Raw genomic sequence first — 10,970 nt, forward strand, 5'->3', positions numbered from 1 at the left:
GACGTTTCGTTTAATCGATTCTCCGGTGAGGTTCCGACAAGGTTGTGCAGTGAAGGAGTGTTGGAGGAGCTGATTTTGATTTACAATTCATTTTCCGGGAGGATCCCAGACAATCTCGAGGAATGCAAGAGTTTGAAAAGGGTTCGGCTTAGGAACAATAACCTTTCTGGGGTTGTACCAGGGGGTTATGGGGTTTACCCCATTTGTATTTGTTGGAGCTTGTTGAGAACTCTCTTTCTAGGTCGATTTCTAATCAGATTTTCGGGGCACGGAACCTGTCAATTTTGTTAATTTCAGGAAATAATTTTTCTGGGTCGATTCCTGAGGGCATCGGTGAATTGGTTAATCTTGGAGAGTTTGTTGCTAATAATAATAATCTTACTGGTCGGATTCCGACAATTGTGGTTGGGTTGAGTCAGTTGGATAGGCTGGTCCTCAGAGACAATCAATTTTATGAGAGATTCCTGCTGATGTTGGTGGTTGGAAGGCGCTCAATGAACTTGATTTGGCGAATAACAAAGTGGATGGGAGTATTCCTAAGGAGTTAATGGACTTGCCTGCGCTTAAATATCTTGATCTTTCTAATAATCGTTTATCTGGTGTAATTCCAATTGAGCTGCAGAATATGAAGCTGAACTTGTTGAATTTGTCGAACAATCAGTTTTCTAGGCGTGATTCCTCCTCTTTATGCCAATGAGTATTACATAAATAGTTTTCTAGGAAATCTGGGGCTGTGTAGTTCTCTCTCTGGTCTGTGTCCAAGCTTGGATGAGAACGAGGTAAGGGCAGGAAATATGTGTGGATTTTCTTATTCATATTTGTGCTTGTTGGGATTGTGTTAATTGTTGGCGTGTCTTATATTCACACGCAGAAGTATTGGGGATTTAGGGTTTATTAAAGAACTACAGGGTTACAGAAGAGCATAACAATACATATCATCTTACCTCCTCAACAAGACGAACTCCAACCTTCAACTGAGATGACAAAGAAGAACCTAACTTTGCCCCAACTGAGATAACGAAGAAGAGCCCAACTTTCGTAATCTGATTTCAATCACCCACACACGTGCCAATCACTTAATCTCATTCCACAAATTAAACAAGCAACGTGACAAATACTTAAGACAGAAGCTGGCAGAAGACGTGGCCTCGCCGTTTGCCAGATCAACAAAAAGTTGACGCTGTTCATTTTTAAGGACTAATATTACATGTTTCAATACTATGAGGACTAAAAGCCATCAAAGTTTTGAATAGGAACTAAAACCAAAATTCAATGATAGTTAAGAGACGAAAAACATATTTAACCCTTAAAAATAAAATAAAAATTAAACTATCTTAATTTATAAAACTAAAAAAGCAATATAGCACAAGTTTATAAATTTTTAATGGTTAAAATAGATATAGAAATTTAAATCTTTTTGGTTAAACCATACATCTTGATGCTATTTTTACTTTTATTCACTAATCCCAATCTTCACAAGAAACCAAAAAAAATAAAACCCAAAAAAGAAGCATATCAAGAAAAGCAAAATTGTCAGTTGCTTCAAGCTGCAACAAACCACAAGTAAAATTAAGAACTCCATCATCAAGCCAATGGAGAAATCAGAAGAAAAAGAAGAAAGCGTCGATTTGAGTCGAATATCTCTTCGACCCCTTGAGCTCTCTGACCTGGATGATTTCTTGGTGTGGACCTCCGATGAAAAGGTGGCAACTTTCTGCACTTGGGATCCTTATGGTAGCAAAGCAGAGGGAATCAATTTCATCCAAAACATAGCCAACAAGTTTGCGTGGTGCAGAGCAATATGCCTGGACGACCGTGCTATTGGGTTTTTCTCTTTCCTCCAATTCAGAGCATGATCAAAGCAGGAACAGATCCTTGGAACTTGGCTATGTTATTGGTTCCAAATACTGGAGTAAAGGGGTTGCCACGGTGGTTGTGAAAGAAGTGGTTAAGGTTGCTTTCATGGAGCAATCGTTGCCAAACTTGGAGAGGATGGAAGCTCTTGTTGATGTGCTGAATGTTGGGTCTCAGATAGTGCTGGAAAAAGCTGGTCTTCATTGAGCTGATTTTGATAAACCCTAATTTGGAATTTGGTGGTGCTTAATTTCAAATTTTGAACAAATTTTTGGGTTTTATGAACCCTAATTTCGTGATGAACTTGCTAGAGTTGAAGATGATAAAATGAGACTATAAAATGTAAGGTTAGAAGATGATAAACTCTAATTTAGATTTAAATTATAAAAAAACCTAATTTTTAAATTTATAATATAATGAAATTCTAAGTAACAACATAATATCACATATAAAAAACTTGATTCTATTAAACGAATTTAACGTGAAATTCTAAGTAACATCATAATATCACGTATAAAAAATTTAATTCTATTAAACCAATTTAATTAAACCAATTTAACAGTTAATTTTTCGAGTTAATTTTTGACTCAACTGGGAACAAAATTAATACAGAAATCTTGGAAACATCAACATAAACAGCGACTGTTTAACCAATCTTTTTTAATTATTTGACACTTATGGATAGACAAAACTGATATATATAGGGAGTTAACAACATTGTTCCTTGACACTCAACACTCTTTCACTATGTTACTATCTTTCTCATTTCCCTTCTCTCTCAATCTTCCTTCATTCAGATTCTAGTCATCAATTCCTCCATAAACCTCATTCAAAATTTAATCATAAAGCTTGAAAATAGGTACTTTTTTTAAACACTGTTGTATTTTTTTTTATTAAGAAGTATTCTCAATATGTATATGTCTATGAGGAATGAGTTAGAGATTCCAAGTCGATAAAGCAATTTCCAACACTTGAATTTTCCATTTCTTTTTAGCTTGCTTGTGTGTGTGTGTGCTACACATCATGGTGAAGTTCAACTTGGTCATGATTTGCTTTTCTGCCATGTTATATGCCGTTACTGCATTGAACACTGATGGGGTGGCTCTTCTGTCACTCCAAAAGCATTGGACATTTGTTCCTCCTTCCATAAACTTGAGTTGGAATGCTTCTGATTCCACTCCATGCTCTTGGTTAGGAGTCCAGTGTGACAATAACCATAGTGCAATCTATCTTAACCTCTCTGGAAACTCAATTTCAGGTCTTTTGGGACCTGAAATAGGACACTTGAGTCACTTGCAAACACTTGACTTGTCCTCAAACAACTTCTCAGGGAACATACCTCCTGAGTTAGGAAATTGTACTCTGCTTCAGAACCTGGACCTTTCTTATAACAGTATCACAGGAAACATACCTGATAGTTTGAGAAACTTGCAGAATTTAGTGTCTTTCAGTAGTATGTACAATGGGATAACTGGTCAAATTCCTGAGTTCTTGTTTCAACTTCAACACTTGGAAGATCTTCTCCTGAACCAAAACTCTTTGTCTGGTCCCATTCCAATGAATGTTGGGAATGGTACAGAAATTGTGACACTGTATCTGGATCGTAATCAGTTGTCAGGAATGATTCCGCCGTCCATTGCAAACTGCAGTAAATTAGTGGAGCTGTATTTGGACTATAACCAGTTTCATGGAGTTCTACCTGATAGTATTAACAATCTTCAAAGTGTTGTTAAGTTGAGTTTCAGTAATAATAGACTTGAGGGTACCATTCCCTTATTGGGATCTAGCACATGTAAAACTTTACAATATTTGGACCTGTCAGTAAACAAATTTAGTGGAGGCATACCTTCAACCTTGGGGAATTGCAGTGGATTGACAGAAATTTATGCTTTAAACACAAGTTTAGGAGGAAGCATTCCATCCTCCTTAGGCCAATTAACACAACTTTCTGTTCTTCGCCTTGAAACCAATCATTTGTCTGGTCAAATACCTTCAGAAATTGGTAATTGTAGGTCATTAAAATACTTGATGTTGAATAACAATGAACTTGAGGGAGAGATTCCAAGTGAATTAGGAAAGCTAAGTCAGTTGCAAGATCTTAGACTTCATTTCAACAATTTGACAGGTGGAATTCCAGTGAGCATTTGGAAAATTTCCAGCCTTCAGCAACTGCATGTGTATTACAATAACCTTTCTGGTGAGGTGCCTTTAGAATTGGCAGAACTCAAACAACTGAGAAAACTTGGCATATACCACAATCAGTTCTCTGGAGTCATTCCTCAAAACTTAGGAATCAATAGCAGTTTAGTGGAGATGGATCTCTCATATAATCTTTTCACTGGAAACATCCCAGCTAATCTATGCTTTGGACAACAATTACTTAGGCTAGTCCTGGCTTCAAATCAATTGCAAGGTGGTATTCCTCCTGACATGGGAAGATGCACCACACTTACTAGGTTAAGGCTTGATGGAAACAACTTAAGTGGACCCTTACCTGATTTTACAAGCAATTGTAGTCTCACCTACATGGACTTCAGTGGGAACAATATCAATGGAACAATTCCATCAAGTTTGGGAAACTGCAAAAATCTTACTACTGTTATTTTATCTCACAACAATCTTTCTGGGATCATACCCTTTGGGCTAGGAAACCTTGTGAACCTTCAAAGGTTGAACCTTTCTCAAAACAAATTAGAAGGTCCTTTACCACATGAGCTGTCAAACTGTAAGAAAATGCAGTACTTTGATGCTGGATTCAATTCTCTAAATGGTTCATTCCCGTCTAGTTTGAGAACTTGGACAGGGTTGGCAACATTGAATTTAAGGGACAATCATTTCACTGGGGGTATCCCAACTTTCTTATCAGAATTTGAAGGCCTTTATGATCTACATCTTGGGGGAAATGTTTTTGGAGGCCAAATTCCTAGATCAATTGGTGGGTTGAAAAATCTTTTTTATGAGTTGAATCTAAGTGCTAATGGGCTGACTGGTGAAATTCCTCCTGAGATTGGAAAACTGACATTGCTGCAAAGCCTGGATATTTCTCTCAACAATCTGACTGGAAAAATTGAAGTTCTTGAAGATCTCACTTCATTGATTGAACTCAATATTTCATACAATTCTTTTTCTGGTCCTCTTCCAGACACACTGGTGAACTTGCTCCATTCTTCTTCCTCATCATTCTTGGGAGTTCCTGGCTTATGTGTTAGATGTTTTCCATCAAATTGTTCCAAAAGTAGCAGCTTGAAGCCATGTGATGAGAACAACACTACACATCGAAAAGGGCTGAGTAAAATTAAAGTTATGTTGATAGCAGTTGGATCTGCACTACTGATATCAATTCTGTTACTTGGTCTTGTTTACCTGATATACTACAAGCAAGATGTGAAGATTTTTCCCGAACAGCGATCATCAACTTTGCTCAAGAAGGTGATGAAGGTCACAGAGAACCTAAATGATAGGCATATTATTGGGAGAGGAGCTCATGGAGTTATTTACAAAGTTGAATTCAGTCTGGACAAGGTTTTTGTCATAAAGAAATTTCCCTTTAAAGATAACAAAAAACTGATTACTAGCATGAACGCAGAGATTGAAACCACTGGGAAGATAAGGCATAGAAATCTAGTGAGAATAAAAAACTTCTGGTTAAGAAAGGACTTTGGTCTAATCATGTACAAGTACATGGAAAATGGAAGTCTTCATGATCTTCTGCATGAGAAGTTTCCACCACCAACTTTAGAGTGGAATGTTCGCTGTACAATTGCAGTTGGAATTGCACATGGACTTGAATACCTCCATCATGATTGTGACCCTTTCATAGTGCACAGAGACATCAAACCAAAGAATATACTATTGAATTCTGATATGGTGCCTCGTATTGCTGATTTTGGCATTGCAAGACTTCTATATCATTCCTCTTATTCATTGCAATCTTTATCTGTTCCTGGTACAGTAGGGTACATTGCACCAGGTAATTCTTCTAGTCTTTGTTCATCATGATAACTTTATTATTATTTTTTTAAATACAAGGATTAAACATGTTTATAGTTTCTAAATTTTAACACGAAATTGTAATATTTTTTTTATGAAACTTTGATATATTTTGATCTTCAAACTTTAAAAATAAATGAATATAGTCTTTTTAATTTAATTATGTTAAAAAATTGTGTCATACATGTTTTCTAGCTAACATTAAAACGAGAAATGTCAAATAGTTTAAACAACTCAAATGTTAACATAAAACGTATTTTACAGATAAAAAGAAATTTAATATAATTAAGTTAAGATGATTAAATTTATTATTTTTAAAATTTAATATCAAAGTTTCACACAAAAAAAATTCGAATTTTGCATAGTCTAAAAACATATTTAAACTAAATATGAATTCTTTAATGGAATAACACATGTTTATCTTGGTATGCACCAGAGAATGCTTATTCAACAGTGATGAGTAGGAAGAGTGATGTGTATAGTTATGGAGTGCTTTTGCTAGAGCTGATATGCAGAAAGAAGGTGCTAGATGATCCTTCATTTGTAGAAGGAAAAGATCTTGTGGGGTGGGTTAGATGTATATGGGAAAAAACAAAAGGCATTGATGGAATTGTTGACTCAGGGCTTGAAGAGGAACTTTTGGATTCAAATTTGAGGGAACAAGTTGAACAAGTGCTCTTGATGGCATTGAGATGTACTGATAAGAATCCAGGTGAGAGACCAACAATGAGAGAAGTGGTCAAGGAGCTGATAGTTAGATGCAAAGATATTGACATGAAGAAGAGTAAATGTTGACCTAGGACATTCACTATGTAAAAAAAAAAAGGAAATTTACTTTTCATGCATGAGTATATAAATAATGATTTGTAATGTATAGATAAAATTGTATAAATGAATTTCCTTAGAGAATTAAAATTCTGTATAACAAAATTTAGTTTTTAACAAAAAACTTATGGAAATAATTTGGTTTGTTCAAATTATAGATTTTAAGTTTCATCTAGAAGAAGTAATAATTAAGTTATTAAGCTTGTTTTTTGTCGGACATATGTATTCTCTTCTTACTTTCTTTTTGTCAAGATGCCATTAAATTACGGAAACACGTAAAATGTTAATACACTATTAACTAGAAACACATAGAATGTGAGTCTAATTTGCTTTTATTTTTCTTATCCTTTATTACAATCTATTATTATTGGAACTAAAGACGTAAAGACAATTTAACCTCTCTCAAATTGTGATGATATCTCCATAGTGCAACGAAGAGCTATTGTTTCGGTTGTTTTGGGTTTATGACCGTGGTTCCTAAACTGAGGTATATACAGGCGAGGTAAAAAGGGGTAATCTTTTTGCCTCGGTTCTGAACCAAGACAGTATGTGTGAGTTTTTTTGCCTCGGTTGGTTTCGAACCGAGGCGGTAGATGCCTTTTATTTTATTTTATTTTATTTTTCAGAAAATGGGGACTTTTTCTTTTCAAAATATTTTCTTTTTCTTTTTTATTTGGGACAACGGAGGCGACGACGAAACAACCAAAGGCGGCAACGAACGGCTGAAGGCGACGACGAACGACTGAAGGCGATGATGAACGACCGAAGACGGTGACGAACAGCCGATGCCGAAAACATACAACGTAGTTCGCGTGAGAGAAGTAGTGATAGTGGAGACGATCGGTGGTGGAGGCAGTGGCGACGACCAACAGTGGAGGCAACAACAACGACCAACGGTGGAGGCAACAGCGACGACCGATGGTGGAGGCAGCGGCGGCGGAGCGAGTTGAGGATGGTGAGTCTGAGGTTAAGTTTGTTTGGTGGGAGTTGAGGATGGTGGTGGTGAGAAGGTTGTGGAAGGGGAGAATGAAAGGTCTGAAATTTAAAAATCGAAGAAGTTATTACCTCGGTTAAGTAGACAACCGAGGTAATAAAACTCTACTGCCTCGGTTCTAAAGACAACTGATGCCTAAACCTATCATAAAAAATTAAAAAAAAAATTATAAATGGCAAAAACAAACTATAGGCATTGGTTCGCGGTTAAACCGAGGCATAAAGGCCTTATGACATCAGTTCAAATGGAACCGAGGCAGTAAAGGTTAACAAAATTGATTTGAAACGTTCAGATACAAAGGTTGTCAGCTTTTGGCAGGACATACTGCCTCAGTTCTGCACAGAACCGAGACAGTAAGCCTATTTTGAAAAAGCTGGCAGGTGAAAAAGCTAATTTGCAGAACGAAAGCAGAGTTTTTTGCCTCGGTTGGTCAGAGAACCGAGGCAGTATACCCTTTAGGCATCGGTTCTAATTGAACTGAGGCATATAGTTTCGCAAAAATTACGAAATTGCCACCGTGTTTTGATACGCTTTGGTTTTTTTGAAACCGAAGCGTAATGTGTGAGTTAAAAACCTTTTTTTTACTAGTGTTATAGAAATAATTTGGTTTGTTCAAATTATAGATTTTAAGTTTCATCTAGAAGAAGTAATAATTAAGTTATTAAGCTTGTTTTTTGTCGGACATATGTATTCTCTTCTTACTTTCTTTTTGTCAAGATGCCATTAAATTACGGAAACACGTAAAATGTTAATACACTATCAACTAGAAACACATAGGATGTGAGTCTGATTTGCTTTTATTTTTCCTACCCTTTATTACAATCTATTATTATTGGAACTAAAGACGTAAAGACAATTTAACCTCTCAAATTGTGATGATATCTCCATAGTCATCATTTTGTTGGTCAAAGATTTTTTTTCTTTTCAAAACTCTACGTTATTTTGTAGCTCTTTGAGTGTGGGACATGGAATCCAATAATTCGTGATTTTGATTAAGTATTGTTAGGATATTTATCCTATTTTATCATCATTATAGTGTGTCAAGGGTTACCCTATTTACCATGATTATATTGTGTCTAGGATTACCCTATTTATCATGATTATAATGTGTCTAGGGTTATCCTATTTATCATGTATTTGTGTATCAATTTATTCTTATAAATAGAAGATTGTGAGAGGGATCAATTAAGCCCTCAAGAATTATTTCTTTTCAATCTTAAGTTGGTATCAGAGCGGGTCGATCCCGCTCTGGTTTCTGTCTCGTAATATATATCTGTCCGGCGCCATAGTTCTTCGTCGCCCGCCGCTGCCCGCCGCCGGCCACCGTCAACCGCCGGCCACCGTCAACCGCCGGTCACCGTTGCCACCGCTGCCGCCGGCCACCGTCCGGCCACCGTCGCCGCCGGCCACCGTCGTCCGTCGCCGGCCGCCGTTCACCGCCCGCCGTTGCCGGCCACCGTCGTCCATCACTGTCACAGTTTCCTTCGTCTAAACCCTTAGGGTTTTCTTGTTCCTCGCTAGTACTATTTGTCTTCTTCAGAGATGGCGTCTGGCAGTACTCTTTCCTTCTCTGGAAGTCCATCAATTACCTCCGAGAAGCTAAATGGAAAAAATTATCTATCATGGTCTGCTGCTGTTGAAATGTGGTTCCTTGGCCAAGGGCATTATGACCACCTTGAGCGAGATGGAAGCCATGTGCCTACTGAAAAAGCTGATCAGTGGAAACAAGCAGATTTCCAGTTGTGTACCCTGTTATGGCAATCAGTGGAACCCAAACTTCTTGTATCTTTGAGGGCTTTCAAAACTTGTCACTCCTTTTGGAAGAAAGCCCAAAGCATTTATGCCAACGATATTCAACGTCTCTATGACACTACGAACAAGCTTGCATCTCTTAAAATGGCAGACCATGATATGGTGTCCTTCATGGCTGAAGCCCAATCTGCTGTCGAAGAACTTAGGATGTTTTTGGAAGTAGATCCATTAGAGGATATCAAAAAGAAACTAGACAAATTTTACATGGTGTTGATCCTTCGTGCCCTACATCCCGATTTTGATCATCTCAGAGATCAACTTCTAACTAGTCATGAGGTTCCCTCTATGGAAACATTGACCACTCGCCTTCTGCGTGTCCCGGTATCTCAAACTCAAGAAGCGCATGAACTAGTGGAACCATCTGTCATGGTTGCCACACGAGGAAGAGGAGGACATGGCACTAGAGGAGGAGGACGAGGAGGTCGGGGACGTACTCAATGCACATATTGTAAAAGGATGGGTCATACTCAAGAGAATTGCTACTCCTTACATGGTTTCCCTTCCAAAACCGCCAATATTTCGAAGACTGAAACTTCCACTTCGAAAACTGAAACCTCCACTTCTATGTTTTCTGAGGATGAATATCAAGAGTATTTAAGGTTAAAGTCTAACAGTTTGGCACAACCATCTCAATCTCCCAATACATCAACAGCCTGCGTTTCTCAATCTATGGAATGTCAAAATTCATGGGTAATTGACTCAGGTGCTTCTGATCACATTTCTGGTAATACCTCTTTGTTCTCATCTATTTCCTTTCGAGAAAAACCTTATTTCATAACCCTTGCAAATGGATCTAAAACTTCTTCCAAAGGAGTCGGTCATGTTTCTTTGTCTCCCTCCCTCAATCTCAACTCAGTCCTTTTTGTCCCTAATTGTCCTTTTAATTTAATTTCCTTAAGCCAGTTGACTAAAATGTTAAATTGTTCAATAACCTTTGATCATAAATCTTTTGTTATACAGGAGCGTGGTTCGGGGAGATAGATTGGAGAAGGATATGAAGCTGGCGGATTATACCATTTTGGATCTCGTCCAAGGGTGTCTTGTGTTGCTGCTCCTAATCCTAAAGTGCTACATGATCGACTTGGCCATCCTCATTTGTCCAAATTAAAAAAGATGTGTCCTGAACTTAGTGGTCTCCAAACTTTAGAATGTGAGTCATGTCAATTAGGAAAACATGTTAGATCTTCCTTTCCTAAAAGGTCTCAATCAATATGTAATTCTAGTTTTTCCATCATCCATTCTGATATATGGGGACCTAGTCGTATCTCCTCCTTTGGTTTTAGATATTTTGTTACCTTTATTGATGAATATTCAAGATGTACTTGGGTTTATCTTATGAAAAATCGTTGTGAATTGTTAGTTATCTTTACATCCTTTTTGAATGAAATCAAGAATCAATTTGGTCAAGTAATCAAAATATTAAGAACTGATAATGCAAAAGAGTATTTCTCATCCTCCTTTTCTGCCATCTTGAGTTCCCATGGTATCTTACATC

The 10,970-nt window shown here is 37.3% G+C and overlaps 1 protein-coding gene across 1 annotated transcript; it reads left to right on the top strand.

Annotated features, from left to right (window-relative positions):
- The first annotated feature begins 2,079 nt into the window (after positions 1 to 2,079).
- On the top strand, positions 2,080 to 10,321 carry LOC124822799 (uncharacterized). The gene is made up of 2 exons (XM_047294865.2): positions 2,080 to 5,824; positions 6,281 to 10,321. Exons 1-2 carry the CDS (start codon positions 2,878 to 2,880, stop codon positions 6,637 to 6,639), a joined length of 3,306 nt encoding a protein of 1,101 aa, XP_047150821.1. The 5' UTR covers positions 2,080 to 2,877; the 3' UTR covers positions 6,640 to 10,321.
- Positions 10,322 to 10,970: the final 649 nt, after the last annotated feature.

Source organism: Vigna umbellata, chromosome 3 (genome assembly GCF_029865625.1).
Source record: "Vigna umbellata cultivar VRB3 chromosome 3, Vumbellata_1.0, whole genome shotgun sequence".
Lineage (NCBI taxonomy): Eukaryota > Viridiplantae > Streptophyta > Magnoliopsida > Fabales > Fabaceae > Vigna > Vigna umbellata.

What these genes read in the sequence shown, in the direction of transcription:
- LOC124822799 (XM_047294865.2), top strand. Translation starts at nt 2,878, where the DNA reads ATGGTGAAGTTCAACTTGGTCATGATTTGCTTTTCTGCCATGTTATAT. An exon ending in AGTAGGGTACATTGCACCAG is followed by an intron (nt 5,825 to 6,280) that starts GTAATTCTTCTA and finishes GGTATGCACCAG; the next exon opens with AGAATGCTTATTCAACAGTG.